This window comes from Corvus hawaiiensis, chromosome 4 (assembly GCF_020740725.1).
Source record: "Corvus hawaiiensis isolate bCorHaw1 chromosome 4, bCorHaw1.pri.cur, whole genome shotgun sequence".
NCBI lineage: Eukaryota > Metazoa > Chordata > Aves > Passeriformes > Corvidae > Corvus > Corvus hawaiiensis.
In genome coordinates this window covers 17289578-17313341 of record NC_063216.1, presented here as the reverse complement: position 1 = coordinate 17313341, position 23764 = coordinate 17289578, and the positions used below count along the sequence as shown (strand labels likewise).

At 39.1% G+C, this 23764-nt stretch overlaps 1 protein-coding gene across 2 annotated transcripts in view; it reads right to left on the bottom strand.

Moving 5' to 3' along the window:
* SCUBE1 (signal peptide, CUB domain and EGF like domain containing 1) overlaps nucleotides 1-23764 on the bottom strand; it is a 194866-nt gene that overhangs the window by 154001 nt on the left and 17101 nt on the right. For both annotated transcript variants that reach the window (XM_048301601.1, XM_048301602.1), the window contains exon 3: nucleotides 9642-9770. In XM_048301601.1, the coding sequence (XP_048157558.1) occupies nucleotides 9642-9770 (129 nt within the window). The remainder of the gene's footprint in view (nucleotides 1-9641; nucleotides 9771-23764) is intronic.

Below are 23764 nucleotides of genomic sequence, written 5' to 3'. Positions count from 1 at the left end.
TGGTAGCACCTTCTGGTGTGCCAGGACACTCCTTACTGTTTTTGATCACAGCAAATGTGCTCTGCCCCTTCACTCAGGGCCTGATGAGTAAGAGCAACAATACTGGGGCCAATACTGACCCCTGGGAGCACCACTGGCTACAGGCCTACAGCCAGACCCTGCAGTGCTGCTCTGCTGTTCAGTCACTTCTCAATGCGCCTCACTGCCCACTCAGCCAACCTGCACTCCCCAAGCTCAGCCACGAGGATGTTGTGGGAGACAGTGTGTGAAGTCAAGGCAGAGAACATCCACTGCTCTCCCCTCATCCACCCAGCCAGTCATTCCATCACAGAAGGCTATCCAACTGGTCAAGTGTGATTTCCCCTTGGTGAATCCATGACATAAACAAAGGGATCGAGGGCACCCTCAGCAGGTCTGCAGATGACACCAGGCTGAGGGTGCAGTGACAATCCAGAGGGACCAGGACAAGCTCGGGCAGTGGCCCATGGGAATCTCATAAGGTTTAACAAGAGCAAGTGCTGGTGCTGCACCTGAGTCGGGGGAACCCCTGGGTTCAATCCAGGTGGGGATGAGCAGAGGGAGCAGCCCTGGCAGGAGGACTTGGGGGTGCTGTGGGTGAGAGCTCAACATACCCCAACCCAGAACCCCCCTGTGCTGGGCTGAGCCCCCAGCGTGGGCAGCAGGGGAGGGGGGATTCTGTCCCTCTGCCCCGCTCTGCTGAGACCCCCCTGCAGGGCTGCATCCAGCCCTGGGATCCCAGCACAGGAAGGACAGGGAGCTGCTGGAGCCAGTCCAGAGCAGGGACACCAAAGGGAGCAGAGGGATGGAGCAGCTCTGCTGGGAGGAAAGGCTGAGGGAATTGAGATTGTCATGCCTGGAGAACAGAGGGGTCCAGGAAGACCTTATTGTGGGCTTTCAGTAGTCGAAGTGGGGCTACAAGAAAGCCAGAGAGGAGCATTTTACAAGTGCATGGAGTGATAGGAGAAGGGAAAATTGCTTTAAGCTAAAGGAGGGTAGATTTACATTTGTCACTATGAAGAAATTCTTCCCTGTGAGGGTGCTGAGGCCCTGGCACAGGTTGCCCAGAGAAGCTGTGGCTGCCCCACCCCTAGAAGTGTCCAAGGCCAGGTTGGATGGGGCTCTGAGCAAGCTGGGATAGTGGAAGGTGTCCCTGCCCATGGCAGGGGGTGGGACTTGATGATCTTTAAGGTCCCTTCCAACCCAAACCATTTTGTGATTTTATGATTCTTTTCCTCCACATGCTCAGAGGTAACATCCAGGATAAGCGGTTCCATTGCCTTTCCAGGGATGGTGAGGCTGACTGGTCTGTAGTTTCCTGGGTCCTCCTTCTCACCCTTTTTGAAGACTTGAGTGAATTGTTTCTAATAATTTCTTTCCATATCTCATAAGGCCTCTTAATAATAAATTTTGCTTTAATCCCAAGCATTCCAAATTCTCTAAGCTATCATACTTGTAAAGTATGTCCAGTGACTTTTTAATGAGTAATTAATATTATTATTTTGATGCTAGCTACAGTCATCAAAAAATTCGTACTAAAATATGCTGCCATGTCCCTTTCTGCTCCTCTTTTATGCAAAATTATGTCTTATGCTCTGATCCAACTCTAGTAAGGAACATGTACACAGGGAATATTTTGAGATGCTTGAAAAGGAACTGAAGTTTGCAGAAGGTAATGAAAGCAGTAAAAACAAGCCTCTACCTTGGTCTTGTAGTTTGATTCAAGTTTGTACATTGTACACTGAAGTCAAAAGAATAATGTAAAGATGCAGAAATTCATGGAGAGTATTAGACAGCAAAGGCAGGGCACTATGGAAAGCTGAGACCCTAAAATCTACTTAACAAGGAAATTCACCACCAACTTTCCATCTAGGACTCATTCCTACTGGAAAAGAGTTAGGTTTCATTTTCTAATACAGTCAGCAACTATGTAGCAGATATTCTTCGTGATGGCTGTTTCTTGACTGTATAAATCATATTGTTTATTATAAATCAACACTGCATTCTAAGCATAGCTCGACAGTGACTCTCCTTGAAATCAGCGATCAGATGACTTCTTTGTCTGATGTCTTTTTGTAATCCAAATGAATTCAGTGTTTCAACTGGATCTGTGTAATTTCTAGGACTGAAAAAAGCACCATTGCATTAGGGAGGGCTTGAATGCCATACACACCTAACACACCCATTATAGGCTGCAACCCTGCACCCTCAGGTGAACACACATTCTCCCTTGGGTTAAGTAAGTGCTAAACATGATGCAGCTCCCAAAGCTTTGATAAATTCAATGTATTTTATAGTTTTTCCCTTAAGGTATACATTGATATCGGCCACACTGGCTCAGAAATTTGCTATTATGAGAAAGTTAAAATGAATTAAGAAAAGATACAAAACTAACACAAATCAGGTAAAGCAGTAAGGATGCAGGATATCTGAGCTTGTTGAACCAAGACACTATCTACAGCCATATCAGACCAACTAAGAGCATCCATATGGGATTTAACTTATATATATCTTAACTTCACACTCTAAGCTGCTCATTCTTTACTTTCCTGAGTGTTCAATGTAGAGAAATCTTTCCTGTGATTGATTACCTCCTCCAGGGAGTAAGTACTTGGAAAAAAAAAAAGAAAAAGGCTCAGACAACAAGAAGACTTGCAGAAACAAGAGACTGAGATTGATGCTGCTGTCACACAGCTCCCAGTTTCCTAATTTATTATGATAGTCTGAGAATCTAACTTCATAGCTGACAGCCACCAAGATTTATTCTACACTTTTGATTATTTCCCCATACCTAACAAAAACCTTTGGTCTGTGCTGATTTATACTCTCACTTGTTTTGGTACTTCTCAGATCACATTGGCTTAAGAAAGCAAACTTATGGCAAATTAACATGTAAAGAAAGTTATATCCCATTTGAACTCCAAAGATTAATGTGGGGTGACCAAACATTAGAGTACTTTTAAAGGGGGAAACTTTATACAGAAACAGAAAAAGCAAGATAAGGAAAGCAGTGTGTTCAGGTCCTAGCTTCAGAGAGGGCTGGATACCAAAGACCTTTCCATTAATCACAAAGAGAATTCCAGACTTTTATGGATTTTGGAAGATCATCAGAACTAAGATACCATAATCCCATCTTGAAAGGGAGAGACTTAATTGAGTTCTCTGACTGCCTGCTACCACTTGGCACCATGGAGACTTTCACAAGATGCAGGCAGCCAAGTAACAAAAGCAAACACATATATATAGAAGTTGCATGTAAACATCTAATACAGAATTGTCTCCAGAACATTTGCACCCTAGCTATCCATATTTTCTCAGCACCTAGTCATCAGTCAGCACAAACTGCAGAATAGCAATACATGTTCTAAAATCTGATTCATGCTACTGTACCACGAAGACTGAATACTTTAAACTGTTGTGATGAATCACAGCTGTTCTTATTAACCTAATGTACAGACCAAACAAGACTGATAAAATATCTAAAACCAAGGAATATGGTAAAAATCAGTTCGCTGAAGAAATATATCAGAAAACAACTTTCTTTGTCACTTAGGCTTGCATCTGAAAACCAAAGAACTTCAAAAAATGTTTTTATTCTGCAAGAACACATTTGTCACTAAAAGGCAGTCTGCTGTGCAATTTGCAGCATGGATTTGTGTGAACACACTCACTGCAGCTTGTCTTGGGAAGGTTCGGTAGCTAAATACCAGAGGCTCCCCACTGCTCAAGGTTCTTACTACTCCCTAAGGACCTGATCACTGCCTGTCATCTTTTGCAGAAATTCAGAGCTCACAAGGGTTTAAAACACACAGATACATCTGTTGTTAAACGTTGCATTTTGACAATTCTCATCTTGTCTATAAATATATATATATTATACATTCCCATTCCCATCTTGTGGCCTGGACCCCTCACAGTCAGAACAGCCCCTTGCTACTCAACCACTGAGATCTGATTTGGGGTCTGGCCTGCTTCTTTTAAGGCATAAACCACCTGCCAAGTCCCAAAATTCTGTTCAAGTACAAGTCTGGAAATAAGTAAGAACTTCAAGATTTAGATTATTAACCTTCTTGACAAAGTACCATAATTTTACATTTGTTTTCATAAAAAATGAAGAGTTAAAAAAGAAGGCTGTTGGGTGGATTCAACCTTCCTCCATCTGCCAAGGAGCTTGGAACTACTAAGAAGCAAAATCTGGAAGAGAGTTTATGACTGATAATATTATTAGAGGCCTTGTTAATGTGCTAGAGAAGGACAACACTCAACTGTCAGCTCACCTAATAGTCTTCTGGAACTAGGAAAGAAGGGGAAGGAAAACTGGAAGATGGCCAAGGAAATGAACCATTTTTCAGCTCCTCTTTAAAATATTTGTTTTTATGAAACTAAAAACAACTTTCCAAAAGCTGTTTAGTTTTATATTAAAAATGTTTGCATTTAAAAAAAAAAAAATCTATTTGAACTGTCAGGAAACATAAGGAAAAACAAACATTAGGAATACCAGCATTTTCCTGGAGTTTAAGCAAGCAACAATTGTGCACAGCTGTTGAGATAAGAAGAAAAATACAGCTAAATTAAAAGGAAGACACTGGTCCCTTTAATCATACCAGTGCTGATGCAATCCTGAGTTATGTGACACTTCTGGACAAGATACATCTGGTAGCTTTAGGAATGATTTCTCACACATTTGCAACTGTCCTCCCACTTCATGTTGACAGTCAGATTAGGCCACAATCCCAAGTCCCAGTGTGTACATTTGAACAGCAGGCTAGGAACAGGTAGATTTTGATTTCTAATGGGTTTGGGTTTATTTTGAAAAAAACCCCAAAAGCATAGAACACTGGAACATTTACTGAAAGATGACTGAATGCTATGCTATGATATGATATGATGTGATATACATACATTTAAAAGTTGGACTCAATAATCTAAAGGTTAAACTCAATGATCTTGGAGGTCTTTCCCAATCGAAATGATTCAGTGATTCTGTGCATATGCCAATGTTAGTTTTGTCATCTGAATCAGATTGCGGATTACTACCACCCAGCCACGAATTAAGCCTACATGCCAGGGTTAAACCTCTTCCCTCTTAGAATAAGCCAAGAGATTTTAAAAGAGCACTGCAAGACAGGCACTTGGGTTTAGATCTTAACCTCAGACCTTAGATGAAACAAAATTGTGTGACTTCAAACATGAGCTTTTATACTGATTTGAGATTCCAAGGTCTATTTTATAACAGGCACCTCAAGGCCTGTGCCTCCTCAGCTTCTTGATTGTCTCTGAAGTTCCTCCTTTAGCTGCAGGCTCCCAAATACCCAGCTGGAAGTGCTGCTTTGCTCCATCTACCAGAGCTGGCAAATCAATACCACTCCTGGAGCAGGTTCAGCTGCTCTGGGGAAAGTGCCACCTCTCCTTTCCCACAGGGGTTTCCATGTGATTTTGTCACTCTGTCGAGAGATGCAAAGTACCATGTGAGAACAGACAAATAAGAAGCTAATTTCCATTATTCAGGCTGGAAAATCAGGCCTTCTGCCCCAAGCACACCTTCAAGGTTGTGGGCATAGCTAGGACTTTGCTATTCAATTCACAGCTGACACTGTGCTTGTGTCTGCCACGCTTGTGTCTGCTCAGCTCCTGCAGAGAGTTCTATGGAACCTATCATGCACACTAGGAATTGCATTTCTGCCCTGATTTCTAACCAGAATTTCCCTCTGCTTCCCAGGATTCTTCTCAGTCAGACAAAGAATTAACTGCTGAAGAACCACAAACTATCCAGAATCATCAAAACCTACTTCTATAGTAGTCTTCAGGAGGTCTGACATACAAAAGAATCGATTGAGATATCATATTACAGATGTCCAAATTTAGTAATTGCTATTTTCCTGTAAGAGAAACCAAGGCTACACAGACTATTTGCAATAAAAGCAGGGATGCAGAAGGGTAAGGATTCTACTCTTGCTTATGGTGCAGACATCGAGATACCTTGTGTGAAGACTGAGAAGCAACTTAATCTGTTTGCCCTAGTTACTAATCTATAGAACAATGGAAATTAGATCTCTTTTCCTTACAGGAATTTCTGAGGACAAATTTATTAGTATTTACAAGGTATTCATATATGTTCCTACAGCAATTAATACCACAGAAAAACCTATAAATAAGTATGTCTCTGAATACATTTTTTTGTCCATGCTGCTTTGCATTTTTTTTTGATACTTTCTAAGAACAGTTTGCAACCATCTTTAGTATGCTTACAAATGACAGAACACATGAAAAACAGAGGACTTCATGGAACCCATCCTAATCTTTAGAAAAAGGAAGAGTCAGGATGTGTGCAGCCCGGCAGCAAGAAGTGCTTATGCAAAAAAGCAATGCTTATTCCCTATTAAAAAAGTGACAATCCCAAATCAGACCTAAGGAGAAAGAAAATATGAAAAAAAACCCCAACCAACACACAAAATGGAGAGATGAGAGCAGGTCATAGCTATTTGTATTTATATCAGAAAAGATAAGCATTATAAAACCCTCAGACTGGTGTTTCATGCACAAGAAGGGAAACTGTATTTCAAACCTGTTGTATGAGACCAAATACTAGTCTTGCATCCACTGAGCAGAATTTAGAGCAATTTTTGAGAAAAAACTACTGCTATTTCAGGGGAGTGCAAAAAAATTTTATTTCTAGCTAGACAAGGATATCATCATATTTGAATCCTATGTGGAGTAATTTCATGTTATATTTGAGAAACTCCTCAACAAAAACATGAACTAGGAAGCAAGTTGAGTTACAGGAAGGAAGGAAGGAAGGAAGAAGGAAGGAAGAAACACTAACTTGTCCACAGCATCTGCTGTAATTGAAAACTCCAAGTTTGCTATTTATAAAGAAGATTTTAATCATCTTGCTGTACTGATGTTACTAGAAAGACATTCAGTGAAGATTTATAAAGGAATGTAAACCCTGTCAAGAAGAGATGGCTTAAGATTTTGCAGAGACCTCAGTCAAGCAAGATATGTAGAAATCCTGATGTCGAACAAGATATGCAGAAATTCTGATGCAATCTTGTTCATTACAAGACTGCATTGAAAGGTGAAATTGTGAAGCATTCTTTGTGTCCATAAAATCCATGAAAAATAAGTGGTTTCTCAAAAAGCAAGAACAGATGGAAACCAGTGGACTCATCAAAACTTTAATTCCTTTCAATGCCTAATTTCATCATGGTGAAAAAGAAAGTCTTTAGAATAAGCAAACCAGTTTCCAAAATGTTCTAGAAATGCTAATTTAAATCTTGCAAATACAGGTTGGTTTTTTTTTAATTTGAGGCCTCATTGCAGCCTCTTAAATCAGCCCAACTGCATTTACACATTCATTGCAGCATAAGAGAAGGGAAATAAAGCTGGTCAAGAAGGTAAGGGATTAGAATGTCACCCTTTTCAAAAACTGATACTCTACTAATGGAAACAACTAGGCCATCACAACAGTCAGTACAACTGATAACGAGGTGGGGTGCAAATAATGGCAGAAAAATACCATTAAAAAAAAAAAAAAAAGTTCTCTCTTTTCTAGCAGTGGTGTCCCAAATCTGAGTCAGTACACAACAAGCAGTCATAGCAAGACTGGCATGGTCACTGACACAGTTAAAACCTTCAGTTTAAAACCTTACAACCAGACATGTTGGTCCTCATTAAATTCATTCAAATTTTAAAGAAGGACGGAAGAGGGAATGTGCCTTGATTCCCTTTTCAGTGCCTGTAAGTAAAACCAGATATTTTATTAAGATATGCTAAGGATCATTCATTAGTTGCAGACACAACCACACCAATCCATGGTCTCAAAATTACAAAGACAATTGTGACCTCTTTTAGTGTCCTGAGGTTGTACATTGGGAGAAGGGGAGCTCTTTGCTATTATTCCCACTGTAGTCACCTGTTTATATTATTGTTGGCCTTTTTTTAAATTAAAAAAAAAAAACCAAAAAAACCAAAAACCACCCACAAAAAACCAAGCGGCTGAATAGAAATCAATGAAAATATAATTAGAAATGTGACTATCTCTGTAGACTTAGCCTCCACATTTCATGGCCAGAGAGCAAAAACACAGACAGTAGGTCCAAAAAAATCCCACAGCTCTCCTCAATGGCTCATCCTTGATCAGGTCGCTCCTTTTGCTGTTCATTCTTCAAAAGGGTTTTTTCCCTACTATAATGGGAGTTGTCTGGACAAAGTTGAAACTAGTAAGCTGTTTGAAACAACACATATGCACAGTTATTTGATTCCAAATAGCTGAACTATATGATTATGCTTGTGTCCTGTTTCAGTAACAATTTATGAATATTAGAATAAATAGAATTTTATTTTTTAAATTAATGTCTGGATGCTCTTTGTATAGGAAATACCTCTTGCACCATTAATCATTAATCATCAGGCTGAGGCAAATAAATCTATTTAGTCTGTTCTATAACAAATGAAATTTGGAAGTTTGAATCAAACCCCTGTCAATGGTCAGGATATATAATCCATCTGAACAAATATTGCTCTGTTTGAAAAGAAATGCAGTACAAAATACATCTACTGAAAGGCTAATCAAATCCTTGCCCCGAAATTCTAGTTCTTTCTTAGCTTCAGTTAGTGCAGACTGGTGATACTGGACTTCAGTATTTCTAGTCCACTGCCTCATTTCTTGACTTTCACTGCAAGTATCTCAGTTTTTACAAAAGTAGAGCTGCTGCTGACACAGAAAAAACATCCCTTTTACACACTTTTTTATAAATGACACCTTGAAATTTACTTAGGACTGTACCAAAACATGGTCATTGCATTTCTATTTGGAACACCAAGAAACATAGTCTAAATACTAGAATTTAACAAAAAATGACCAGCAAGTAGGCAGCTATGGGAAACTGGACATAGCAATCTAGGTTAATTTCTAGGTAATTGCTGTGAAGAAATTTCATAACAAAAACACCTACTTCTGTAGCTTCTAGGACAAACCAAAGCTATTTAAACCAGAGCAATGGCCATGAATCAAATATACAGATCCCCAAATCCTCAGACTGCTAAAGCAGTGAAGATCCTGCACTTTGGGCTTTGCACAGTCAGAGGACAGTGTCCCTCCACTTATTACAGGTTACTGTTTCTTCTGCCCTGTTTCAATGTCCAAGTATTCCTTCCTCGCTTACTTGTACTTCTAACATTCTGTAATTTATGTTCATACACCATATCCTAAAACCATATTGCCTGAAAAGGGAAAAAAGGGGAGGGCAAGCTCTAAAGATACTGGGATTTCAAAAGTTGGAAGAAACAGACAAAATATATCTCAGTATATTTAATTTATTTAACAGATTGCTTTTCTTAAAAAAGAAGCCCAAACATCCAGCACAGGCTGTGGGGGTCAGGGTTTTCCTCAGCAATATTAAACATGGACATACTGCTTTGAGCATGTCGAGATTCAGAGTGACAGCTGTAACCATCTGACCTAAACCACACTGGAGTCAACACACAGGCTTGAATTTATTCAGTGTGACCCGGATCAAGTCTTTACTGAAGTCATGGCAGATGATAAAATGCAGAAAACAGACCAGGCCTACTTGCCACAGCCATGAAATGAGAGTTTCTTGCCAGCATTCACTACTTACCAAGACAGTTGTGGCCATCATGGGCTAACATGAACCCATCATAGCATGTACACCTGTAGTTGCCTGGAATGTTGATACACTCGTGGACACAACCCCCATTGTAGAAGTCATTTTCACACTCATCGATATCTAAAACACAAGAGGAGGAAAAAGAAGCTTTTGTAAAAAGAGAATTCTAACAAAACAGAAAAATTTCTCCAACTGAGCATGTTTTTTGAATATATGCATATCCCTAATATTTCTTTTAGGCTCATGTTGGCAACTTCATCCAACACATAGCAGTGTCATATGTCTCTGAAAAGCAGCAAGCCAATGTACAGAACACTCCTTCACAAAGTAATTGGAGTATCATCACAGTAAACAATGATATGTTGTCAAAAATAAAAAATGAACACTTGATTTTGGTACACTTTTTGTATTTAAAATATAGTTTTTATTTTCTGGCTTCAAAATAATCAAGCAGAGAATGAGTGAAACCTTTGACCTGTAACAACTATGTGAAGCATGCTATTAATATGGCATGAGACAGAAGTATGCCTTTTATAACAAATAAATTGTAATTTTCTGTATTAATCCATGTACAACAAGAAACACAAGAACTCCAGTATTTTATTCTCAGAAGATATGATAGAGTTGTTTGGGGTTTTTCACACTGGTCTGTATCTGAAAGAGGATCATAAAAGATGAGAGATGGATTCTGCTTCAACTACAAACAATCCTGTCATGATCTTCCCTCCCTCATACAAATAAATCACTTCTCCACTCATTCTAGAGAAAGCAAACTTTCCTCTTTTAACAGACTGTATTTTGGCTTATACATGGAACATTAGTATCACAGTCACTCTTGTGAATAATTCAGTGGTGCACATCAACCAACTAAAAATGCATAAATAATTAAAGATAACCTCATGGCTTGATAAGTATCAGGTCTAAATTTGTGGTGTGCTAGACCAAAAACCACAGCTACTCTCCCTAAGTTAGGCAGCACATGATAAACAGACAAACCTTTTAGAAAACCACCTGTTGGTATATCAGAGCTATCACAGCATTACATTTCAAAAGTGCCTTCCATTGCAGAGGTGATTGACATATTTCTGAATTAGGTTCTTGTTCACACAGACTTGCATTTTTTTTTCCCCTCCTGCTTTTAAAAGTACTCCATGAAAAGCTTTTGCTGCCTGGTATCATACCCAGATGCAATCCCAAGAAAGCAAAGTGGTTTGAGGAAAAACAGGCTCCTCTGAAGAGCCAGCTCAGACTCAGCCACTCAGTGCTTCCGGCACTTCTGACCATTGGATTGAGGATGGCTGGGTTTGTCCCTCCTCACACAACCTGTGAGAGCAGGGACAGGCTTCTCCCAAATTCTGTTGCAAGCCCTCCCCTCATGTTGGCCTCTTCCAAAAATCTACCTTAAACTCTAAATTCTCCAACTCTCCATCCACCTGCCTCCAACAGCTCTGAAATTCCCCTTCTACAATCTCTTCAGCAGCTCAAAAATGGAATTACAGATTTGGCTTTTTCTGCAAAACCAATTGGTTATTTCGTAACTCAGCATTTGGCACCACAGCAATACCTGAAATAAGAAGCTGGAGAAAGGATCTTCCAAAGAAAAATACAACCTGCTGCTTAAAGATAAATTTCCTAGTCCTTAAAGCACTGCTCTGTTTCAGAAGTTTCTCATTCTTTACTAACAATTTCCATCCATTAGTTGTGCCAGTGCCCACTCAGCACAGCCTGTGATTGTGCCCTACCTTCTGAGTCCAGTACAACAGCACAAAGAGACATCTGTGATTCTTCCTGAAAACAAGAACCAGCAAGTCAAGTGCTCATTCCAAACAACCTGCAATGCAGTCTCTGAGAAGCTGCTCTCATTAGGCCACAGCCCCGTGTGCCTGGGAGCATATTCCCAACATGTTATAGTCTGGTTTCCACTCAGCAGATATTTGCAGGTTCCACAACCATTGATGAATATTCCCAGAAACTTCCTATCTAGCCTTCTCTACAGGCTACAGGGACAAAAATAGAGCTCTACAGTAATGCCAAGTTTTAACTGGCCAAGTCAATACTCAAAAAGCATCTAACATGATTTAGGTGTCAGGCGTGCCAGGTGTTCCCCTCAGGACACTCATAAAAAATGGCATCTTCATTTTAAGGTTTGTTCTCAACTTTTTCCAGCAGTGAGTCTTTTGAGAAGAGGGAATTCAGAAGAAGCTGTTATCACCTGCTGTGTTTCTCAGCATCAGACTGCCAAGGGTTGATCAATCAATTCCCGTTTTCTTCAAGCAATGAATCAAACAGGACTATTTTTAAATAAGCAGTGGGAGAGCCCTCAAAAGGCCAAAAAAAAAAAAAACCAAAGAAATGTGAAGCCTTTCGAATGACTGCCCCTTATATAATACTTATTTCTAAAAAGCTGTACTGTGATTAGCAGCACAAAGTGGTGATGCAATACAAACTCAAGTTACAGAAAGGGCAATGCAACAGATACAGAAACCACAAAAAAAGCAAAAGAAACTGATTCTTTCCACCTTGTTCTCTCAGGAGTTCAAGTCACAACTAATATTGCAAAAGGATTAGAAAATTATTTCTCCCTTTTGCACCCCAACAGCTGTACTAAACTAGAAGTGGAACAAAACATTCAAACTCCTTTTCAGAGCCATGTTGTGGGGGTTTTGGTGTTTCTTCCCCTCCAAAACTCACACTACTATTTAAAAACTTCACCTAGCAGGCTGATTGGAATTTCTATCTGCAGTATTGCTAGCAAAAACCAAGGGGCTAAGACTGGTGAATTTAACACTTCCCAAAAATAACCCCCAAAAAAACCACCAAAAAAACTCCAGCCCCTTGCTCCCCACCAAAAACCCCAAACCAAAAAAACCAAAGAAAACCTCACAAAAACATGCACAAAGCCTGCAAACTCCAAGGGCTGAACCTTTTTGAAGCTCTCTTTCTGCTGCCAAGAGAAACGCAAACAATGTGACCACCACTCCATCTTCTCCTCTCTCATACCTGGAGGAAGACATTCTTTAAAGAATGCCTAAGTATGGAACAGCTATAATTTATGGACAGAATGTCACATCTGACATGCCAGAATTCACAGCTTCCTTAGTAAGTTTCATATAGAGTAAAAGTAAAAGGAGTACATTCAATCTCATAAAACCTGCAGACTTGCTCTTCATTTTGTCTGTTGTAAACTCAAAATTTGCAGGGGTCATCTGTGTTCATTTCCTTTTGGTTAGGTCATATCCTAGTATTTTTTTCCTGTAATTGATAGAATTGGGTGTTAATAGAAATCTCCACTCTAAACACCTCTGACTGAGAAATTAAGCTTTCCCTACTGATTTTGTAGCCTCAACTATCCTTAACATTTTTAGCATTTGGGTCACTTAATGTTATCTTTCATCATGAAGGAGTTACCATAACAAAAACCAGAACCAAAAGGAAAAAAAATAAATGTAGGTATCCAACTATGAAATTGTAATGGATGTAGGTGCATCTACTGATGAATTAGCAAGGTTTCTCAAAGGGAAACCTAAAGTTTTATCTATACTGGCAAAATACTTATAATTTTCAATTCCTTGAATTCCAGCTGTTCAGACAGGGAACTCTTGGGGTGTTTAGTGAAGAAATCACCTTAAAAGAGTATTGCAGTATTTCTGCTCCAAGAGAAATTAATTTCATGTGGCACTACAATGCCAGGGATCACGGGAGTCTCAGAACTAAATGCACCAAAATGATTAATAAGGTGTAGGGCCATTTGTAGTAGTGACACAGTCTGCCAAGAACCTGTTTGAGCTTAGTGTATTCAAAAGAGACAGCAACTCCCAATCCCAAGGCTGGAAGTAAGCAAACACATCCTCAGACACTGGCAAAGTAATTTTGATCCTCTCTTCCTGGAACTGGTTCAGAAAAATCTCATAAATCCACTGCTTGTTTCAAGAGTTTACTTGTTTCAAGTAAAAAATGATCAGGAAAAAAGAGATTAAAACAAACTTGCTTACTTGGGTGTACTAGTAACTGTACTGGTTCAGCTATTTATTTACCAAGGTGAAAGAGGCTTGAAAACTCCATCACAATTCTTTCTGGAAAGCAGAGGTGAATCTTTTTGTTACAGTCTAGAAATAACTCCTCGAGCACAGTCCTAGGGAACACAGCCATGCTCTGCTCCTGCCCTCCTCAAGGAGCAGTGATGTTACTTAAAGAACACCCATTCTACGAGACTGCAGTTATTATCCAATGCAAGCATCCAAGAACTTTTTAAAAAAACCTTAGACAAGTATCCGAGAAAATGTGGGGATGAGTTACCATGGGGACATGCTGCAATTTACAGTCCTTGTATTTCAGTCATAGGAAGAGAATTTGAATTTGTCTTCTTTAAGTGACCTTACTCTTTTTAGTCTGATGGGACTTGTATTTCCCTTAAACATAATGTGGTTGATTCTTCTTTCATTATTAGAGGTGAAACTGACCCTCCCCCAGTATTTGTTTAATTTTTGTATTCTGCCACAAAGAGATGGAACTCTCATAAGCCTCACAAGGCCACCCTGCAGAGAAGCAGCTCTTCCAGAAGCACAACAGTACAACTATGAAATGTTCAAAATAAAACAAGAATAAACTCTTCTGCTTCCCATATCACAGTATTGCAGCTTTCTGTTTCAGCAGAGAATAGAAGACACATCAGCATGCAATAATTAATGTCCACAAGACAAACCAAACTGTAAAACAGTGAGGAAGCTGCAAAATGGCTGGTTCCCAATTTGTCTAAACATTTTCAGCAGTGTCATGAAATTTACTGCATGATAATCATCTTTTCCAAGCAGTAATCAGCTTTCCTAGAAGGTGGCAAAGAATTCACGCCAAGAAAGTAAAAAGTCTACCTCCAGAAAAATTCATTCCTACTCTTCATTGCACCAGTTGCAATTAATTAAGCTCCTGAATGTCCAAAAATCACTACAACACATGCAACAAACTTTGTCAGCACAGCTACAGATCATTATGGGCACAGCTACGGACATCAAAGCAAATGTCTGCATGGAGTTGATGAATTTTGGATGAGTGTCACAGCTAAACTGTCACAACAAGCCTTATGGCTATTAACATGCAAAAGGAAGAATGACTGAGGCCTGGAAGTCAATGAGCCAAATTCAGTGTTTAGTGTTGAATTCCACAGATTTCTATAGAAAATGGGAAAGTGTGCATTGACACAAATTTTATCTTGGCATCTGTCAAGGCCACAGATCCCAACACTCACAATGCAACAGAAGATGTTCAAAATAGGCGTAGGATTGAATAAATTCTGTGTCCATTTTAAAGTATTTCTTGACTAGCAATATAAGGGCAAGATCTGGAGCTAATTTAGTAAACAAAAACTTCAATTGATATTGAAAGGAGTAATTTATGTGCTTGGACATTTCAAAATAAATAGCCAAAGAAAGCTGTCTGCCCACATCAACTTCTAATTTAGAGAACCACAAACAAAAGTGATCATGCAGGTATATTACACCGATGGAGAATATCTCATAAAGAAGCTGGATCCATTAAATAGCTAGAAAAAGAAGTATTAAAATCTTTGTAAGTACATATTGATGGATAAAGCCACGTATTTCTTCAGTATCTAAAGAAAAAATTTTTTGGTATTCATCTTTATCTAATTGCTTTAAACAAAACACTACCAAAAAAGGCACTATGGAGACAGTAAATAACATTGTCCTTACAAACTTGACAGGAAAGTGTGTTTTACCTTCTTGCTTGAAGAGAGGTTGCTGCTAGCCCCTACAGAGGGCAAAGCATACCAGATGAAAAATTCTTTTATCAGTTGTCTTCTGCTAAAAAATGTCATCCTACAGTTCTGCAACAGCAGCATCTTGCCTGCTTATCCACAACTATTATTCAACAAAAACATGGCAATATGCTGGAGCCCATATATCCAGGTGGTAATATTTTTCACTTTTATGGCTTCTCTCTTAAAAGCTTTCAAAAAATTTTATTGATTTCTTATTGAGTTTTGGTCACTGTTCTTCCTAGGGTTAATGCACTAACCTAATTTCCACAGAAAAACACAGGAAAAAGGGGCCTACCCCTAGGTTCTGAATCCTACACAACTAAGAACAGATTCACAGCGCAGAACTGTCTTCCTCATTGCATAGCTTTATGCAAGCTTGATCTCAGATGCCTGTGAAAGAAAGCGACCTTTAAAAAGGTGAAATAGCCTGAGATGAAACATCAACCCTACAAAAGTCACAAGGCTTTTTTGCCACTTGCTTAGTGAAGCCAGGAAGATGTATTTTCTGGGATTCACAGTAGAGAGAGATGTGAGACAGGATCAGCACTGAAATTTTTTGTTCCCATTTCCAACTCAGAGCAAACAGCAGCAATAGCACTGTCACTGCTACTTTAAAGGTAACAGGCAGAAGTGAAGCTACATGCACCCTGACAAGGATTACAAACAAGTTCTGGTCCTGGATCACAATCAGATCAGCATCTTATTCTTCTTAATGACTGAGTTTGAGACTGTAAAGCCATTAAGATAAGTAAAAATTACATGGGAATATTTATATATTTGTATATATTCTTTGGCAGAGTCTACATTTACTATACCTCCAGCAGATACGCCTCACACATTGGAAAACCTGAACCTAAGGCATTCGTATTTCCCATACCAACTTGCACTTTCCCTAAGAAGGAAACCACTTCCATATCTAAAAGCCAGGATAAAAGCTCAAATGTAGTTAAAGACCATTCTGGTAAAGTGCAGGTGAAATTTGCCAGAAGTTCAGCTCTCTGGGAAACACTCACCCTAAGCAACAATACTAAACATGTTAGATTCTTACAAAGAGTTTAGCATCAGCACATTTCCACACATTTGAAGTCTGCTCAGCTCTACTCTCAAAATTTGCAAAACCTGACCCATGTATGAAGAATTGGGTGGGAAAATGTTATCGATTTTCAATTTCACTCAACCTGACCTGATGAAATACCATTTCCATCTGCGATTTGTGGTACCAGAATTCAACATTTACTCCAAGTACAAATTTTATGAAGAAAATATTGACATACCATGACTCATTCAATACTTCGACTCCACAAAACCCCTTCACCTTCAGAGAAAAGTCCATTTTTGAAAATGTCTTTCCACGAAAAGCTTGTTAAATCACTTTTTCTATAAAACAAATTATTTGTTACATCTGGTCCTTCCTGTGATACTTTATTTTTTTGACTCATAAATGTTAACATCTTTATTCTTTAGATGCTGTGACCTTGTAAATGTTACAATCTAATGAATCAGAGGAACAATGAGTGCAGTTTTTACAGCTTTTAAGTTGCCATGATGTTTTCAAGACGCTTGTGCCAAAGAAAACTGTAAAATTTGATAGCCATTAGGACTTCTCTAAGAGGCAAGGTCAAGGGTGGGCAGGCTGGGAGCAGGGTAAACTCAAAAAGAGCAGCCGGATGTTTCTCAGTGGAGAAGGAAAAAGAACAGGTACAATACGTTGTTTAACATGAGGTTTTTTCAGTGTAAATCCCTCAAGAGCCTTTGCACTATGGGTACTGCCTCTCCCATGTTTTTCCCATTAGTGCATCCACAAAGGAAAAAAAAATTCAATTTTACAGCTTCCTTCAAAAATGTCACAAGCCCCTATTTCCCAGTATTAAACCAGCAGTAAAACGAAAAGGCCATGCCAACTTAGTGGACATGTTTTGGATGCAATCTGTGGTATTGTGCTGTTTTTCTGGAAGCCATTTCACCCAGTTTCCAGAAAAGACCAAGTACTCTGTAGCAGTTTTGTTTCCTTTCCTTCTGCGATAGCCAAACACATCATGTTATATCTTCTTAAAGTACTTTCCTGAAAGAAGGGGGAGAAATGGAATACAACCCAAACTGTGTAGAGGTGTGTCCAGCTGGTTAAACAACGCACACATTTTTAAAGTGTGAACAGTTTCATGTTTAGAACTATTTTGCTTAAAAGCATTTAGGATACATCTGAAAGACAGATGAGATGTCATCGCATTTAGCACTGCCTGTAGATATGACTTTTTAATTTTCTATAGTTTTTTTATTTAATATTTTTTACTATTGTTTCATCATTTTTTCCCTAACCACAATTATTAACTTTTAATTTTAAAGAAAATGCAGAGACAGCTATTAATGATCCCTATTTTTCCCTGAATTTTGTCTGAAATTTTTTTTTCTATTATTATACTGTGTACAGCAAGCATGAATCAAATTCTCAAGTCACACAGAGTAAGGATGGAGTCACCCTCACTGGTTGGGGAAAAACAGACAAGCTTTCAGATACACAAGTCCTTCTCTAAGGAGGTGATGAAGTAACTGAACTGAGTTTATCAGCTGTAGAAAATGTAGGTGTGTTCAACACTTGCTACTTTCCAAGGCTTAGTTAATGATCTTCAACTATTGTGCATCATAGAAAGATAATTAAAGGGTCACACTTAAAGACACCAGTGACTAGACAGTATCAAGCACCCACTGCTGTAAGCTGACTTCAGCTGACTCAGCTCCCACATTGGTAAATGAAACAAGGCAATAGATGATGAAAATCCAAAATTTCTGCAGTAGCTGAATGGCTGTATCTCACATTTTTGGTGAGTAACCATCCCATTCTTCATTCATCAATAAGAAATATGGTGTCTGGAGACTCCTTTCCTTACACTTTTCTTAAATTCACCTTCCCTTCCTCCATTTCCTGTCACTGTTCTTTCCTGTGCATTTTCCTCCTTATTTAAACTCTTAGCTCAAAGAGTGGAAAGAACATTTTTAACAGCTGGACATTGATATGCCAATCAAACTGACAACAGACACAAGAATCCACCCCTTTGATTCCTTCTCTGAGGACGCCTGATGTTCAAGGCAGGTATTCCTCCTTCAGTGCACACGTACTTTGCCAATGGAAAGTTATCACTGAAGTACAGTGAAGTAAGAAATAAATAAAAATATTGAAAAAAAAGGTAACATATAAACTGAAATCTGAGACTCTGTATGCATTTGGTGTCATTTGCCAGCCACCTAAATACTCTATATGGTGGTGTACAGAACACCCCAGCAGCAGGAACGGGGAAGAGATCAAATAAGTGATATGGAACTCTCTTCACTTTAGGACCTTACAGAGTTTCTGACTGCTTAATTGGCAAGTTTTCCTACTGCATTAACACTGGGCTTGTACAGAGCTATTTACCTACAGTACTTTTTGGGTGCCTGAAACCTTTGGAGAGCTAGAATCATTTATGGAAAAAAGTAATTCAGCAGAGTCCTTTCCCTAGGGAACAATATATTTTCTATTCTTTTATCTCAGTATCCCTGTGTGACATTTGCCATCTCGACTAGCACAATGGGAACTTATTTGGGACCATTACAGCTTCATTTATAGTAAATAGAATTTTTTTTCCTAAATAAACCCGAAATTGTTGTTATCCTGCATTCAGCATCTTGAACCCTTGATTAGAGTTTGTAGCGGCTTGACATTTGTCTTAATTGATATTTAAACAGATTGGCTGCAAGTTCTTTGAACTCAAATGAGATACTCAAATAAAGATGGATACCTGCAGAGCACGTAACAGCTTTAGAGTCTGTCTTTATTTAGTAGCTGCCATGCCCAACAAGCTCAAGCAGAGAGGTTTCCTGTTCACAAGCTGTTATGAATGTGAAACATGACATTTGACAGCATTTTTCCCACCACTTCTAAATCACAGCCATTTTCCACCATGATTCCCTCTTTTAATATAATGGGAAATGTTTGATTCCACAATGAACCTTCGAACTTCTTGGAGATCTAATGGGAGAGTATTTCTGTGTGCCTTACTGACACTGCTGGTGTGCATGCATCCTAATGATAGTTGTTTCAGTAAGTCATGGCAGGAGGTAGTTCCTATATCTTTAAATTCAAATATGCACCTATAAATTTTGAGAAGAATGTTTCAAGTAGTGAAATAAGCTCACTGATACAGATATAATTCACCCACTTTTTTTCCAGACTCTGCAGGCATCTCATTCTCAGATGGTGTATCTCCAACCTTCCTTTGCATTTCATTTTTAAACGTCTGTCCATTGACAAAGAGAAAAAAATCCCAACCTTCAATTCTGAAGTAAATTTCTTAATAACCTACCAGTGAATGAATATTAATTTATCTTATGTGACCCTTTCTGGGGGGGAACAGAAGGTGGCTTCTTGCCCATTTCAGAACAAGTCAGTGGCAGATTATGCACTGTCAAATGGAAGATTTCTTGGTATCATAGAGTACATGCTTCCTTAGTCCCTGGCAGACTGACACTACTTCTGTTTCAGACTGAAAAAGCCAAGACCAAAAACAGTATGAGAGGCTATATAGCAGTGGTTTCCAGCCTTCCTGGATATGAGGAACTAGTATGTTTTCCAGCAGAAGAGGAAACACTTGTACAGCAAATTTACATCTTCTGACAGCAGGCTTACTTTTTCAAACTGTTTTTCTCGCCTGTACTTTAGTAGTAGTCCTTGGCTTATTGCATACTCCTGGCTAAGAACAACTCTTCTGTGCTGGTTAACCACTTGGGGAATATAATGTAATTTATATCATGCAAGATTTGTAAAATACAGGGCTTCCTGTCATCCTGTACCACTTGGTCAAACTTCCTACTCTGTATCAGACATGTATCAGATATTAATTTTGCCAGCCTACAAAAACTGGCAGGACAAGTAATCTGTCTATGAGCAGATCAGCTCTGCATTGCACTGCTGGCGTGTCCTGCTATGAGAGAATCACCTGTTCAGGGTTGCTCTTCATGTCAACATTTACTGAAGTTGTGTGGCTACTTCCCAACATGATGCACGGGAAAACCATGAATTTGTGTTCCCTGCCAGACCCAATATTTATGAAGCCCCAGAAACCAACTCTGCCTCCTATTTTGCCACCTGTTCCCTGAATACAGACAAATTCATACCATTCCCCAACAACATCCTTTATGAACTGAAGGCCTCTCAGCATTTTGGTTTGCAGAGAACAGTAAAGAGCAGCCTACCAGGAGTGCCACTCCTAAGTCCTTCACAAGGATAAAGGCTGTAACTCCACCCCTAGCTGACTGGACGGTAACTTGGGTCATCAAACACAGAACCTCCTTTGGTTTAGAATCATAATGTTTGGTTTTGCTGTAAGTAGTTTTTCTAACTACAGAAGCTTTTACCCAGTCTAGGAGGGTCTGCATGATGGTACAACAGTTGTAACACACATGGAATGCACTGAAAAATGAGAGTATTGGTCATTCATTAAAACTCAACGAAACAGGCGTCCCTCACACTCACGGTAATTAAGACTCCAGGGTACCTCTGGCAAGAGGAATCTCATAATACCAGCATGTTGCCTGATTTCCTACATTAATCATTTCACATTACACTCTTTTAATCCAGGAGATAGTACTGAGGATTTCTTGCTTTCCTTCTCTTTTCTATGGTGTTAAGAAGACTTTAAGTGCTCCAGCCTAGATACAGATACATTACTTGTATTTAGTTTATGTTTTCAGGAGAGTGGTGTTAATTTTGCTCACGAGTCCCTTGCAGGGCTGTGGGTATTTTTCAGGAAACAAACAGTAAAATTAGTTGACCCTACATTAAGCCATTTACATGGTTCATTTATGAGCTTGACACATTCACTTCACAAAGATCTGAGAAGACTAAACTGAACAGAAATAATCAAATATTTACAATACCTTTTTTTAATCTGAGACAGTCTTGCAAAAAAGCTTAAACTCATTTTTGTCTACCACCCTTCAGCTCTGTGCACCATCTAGAAGGTACAAAAGTTACCAGGCTACAAATTTCGTTACTATGCAAGAGTTTCAGATGATCAAGTCACATTTTGTTCCTGTAATGAAAATTTAAGCTTGTTACAGATTTGTGTTTCAGCATCTTGCTTTCAGTAAGATAAACCTTACTAAACCTATAATAATAATGATTATACCCTAAATGTGAGCTCATACAAGCACTGTCTGAAGCAGTTCACAGCTCTAAAAGCTCTCTCCATCAGAACTGTACAATCATGAAACATGGAGCTATTTTCAAGATGCCAAAACAGTTGGCAATTTTGCTACTCAGAATTCTGGCACAGCCTCTCTCAGCTTCTTAACAACAATTCTGTCTCCACAGTGTGTAAAGTACCTGCCATGCAGTTTTGCTTGGATGTACAGACAGAATGTTTTCCACTTTTTGGAAAGCATGGCCCTGGCCAGTATCAACAAGAAGCCCTAGATGTTGTTGCAGTAGATGAATGCAAAAAGGGTTTTATTTTCAAACAAATACCACACCGATGTAACGATTCCAGCTATTTTATTCCTGTAACAGAGAACCCAATCCTGATACATTCTGGCAGTTCTAAAATTTTATTCACAAAGAGAGTTCATCAGTTATGATGTAGGCTCTCCCCAGTGTTTTAAAAGGCCATGCAGAAATTAGTCTTGTGAGCCAGAGCTCTATTTATCACCAGAGACAAATAATCACAGAGAAAATCTAATAAACAGTGGTAAGCAGCCTTTGCTTTTTGACCTGTGGATGTGTAGCCATTGTCCAGCAGGGACATAAATGTACAGAAAATGAATAGCAGCAGGCAACCCACTGGCTTCTCCATCATCATTACCCCTTCCAGACTCTCAAAACATTTCCTGGACTCTTTGACAACTAGAGAAGTAAGCAATAGCAGGAACAAGAATTAATGAAGTTGCACACATCTTTGCTGAACATGAGGCAAGTGAGGGTTAGATGAGGCCAGGGCAAGCTGTACTAACACCAATTTTGTAGTGAGTAAAGTCCAGGAAAAGTGGTAAGGATGAAATTTAACATTCAAATCTGAAAAACACCATTGCTGACCTGTGAATCATCAAATATTTTTATTTATGCGCTGTGCTGACATCTGATGTTTGGACCAGAAAGGGAGATAGGGCAAAGAGATGCAATTTTAGCTTTGCCATGAAATTAGGTATTTTTGTTCCAGTGTTCAAATATCCTGTACTAGAACGCACACACAGCTTCCATTAACACTATTAAATGAAAAAAGGATGAAACTGCAGACACAGGAATAACATGGGCATTTGCTGTAAATTGAAGAGTGCTCATATTCATAGCCTGGAAATTTTCCTTTGGGAATTTTAAGCATTTTTATTTATTCATTATGTTGGGGACAATGTTAGGTAGAGAGAACCAAAGAAGGCCTTCAGCTTCTGTGCGGTGTTCACATAATAATCTGCTTTTGACAGAATGCAGCACAGAAAGCCAAGCTGTACAACTGAACTGACCTCCTCCCCAACAGCAGAGGGATAAAAGTGGCTAAGTTTATATAGTTGTTTAGTCCTGTGGACCTATTGCCAATACTCTCACGTAGATCATTTCTTATGAGGTGCCTTGCACAACAATGCTATTTTATTATGCCGAGATAAGCAAAAGGTCTTGCCTAAAGACTTGATTAACAACCCAATAAACAGTTTGAGTTCATTTTTTTTTGTTTAATTGGACAGTACATCCAACATAAAACTAGAGATTTCAGATGTCACTTCTTGAAATGTTCTTCATGAATTCCACATGCTTCTTCCTCCTTCCCATCTTTCTAGAGAATCCCTGTTTTAGGACTGTCTCTGGTGTATATTCACAGTATTTCTAAGATGCATAAACAGAAGTCCAGGAGAGAACACGTTACAACATCCTTTGTTATCCACTGAAAACAGGGCAGCAAGGCCTGACTAGTTAACTCACCCACAAATAATACAGGACTTCAGCCTCAGTAAAAGAATCAAAAATGAAATAATAGGGTTATGGGTGTTTATCCACAGCACCTGATTTAACAGTGTAGCCACCTGAAGTTAGGTCAAACATCCAGGTCAAACTTTTCAAAGTACCTATTAATTTTTCACAACTGACTTGAGACACTCCTTAATGAAGTCTCATTTTCAGAAAGGTGTGAAGGCTCATCACTCTGAAGATGCTGTTAGTTGCCAAGACAAAAACTAGGGTTTGTAGGGTTTGCTCATGTAGAGAAACACAACGTGAGGTTCCTGGTAAACCACAGTAGATGGGAGGCTGCAGAGAGACAGGTGTACACAATTACCTGTTCCTGCACAATGCTTTCCCAGTGTTCTGAGCATGGCTAATCAC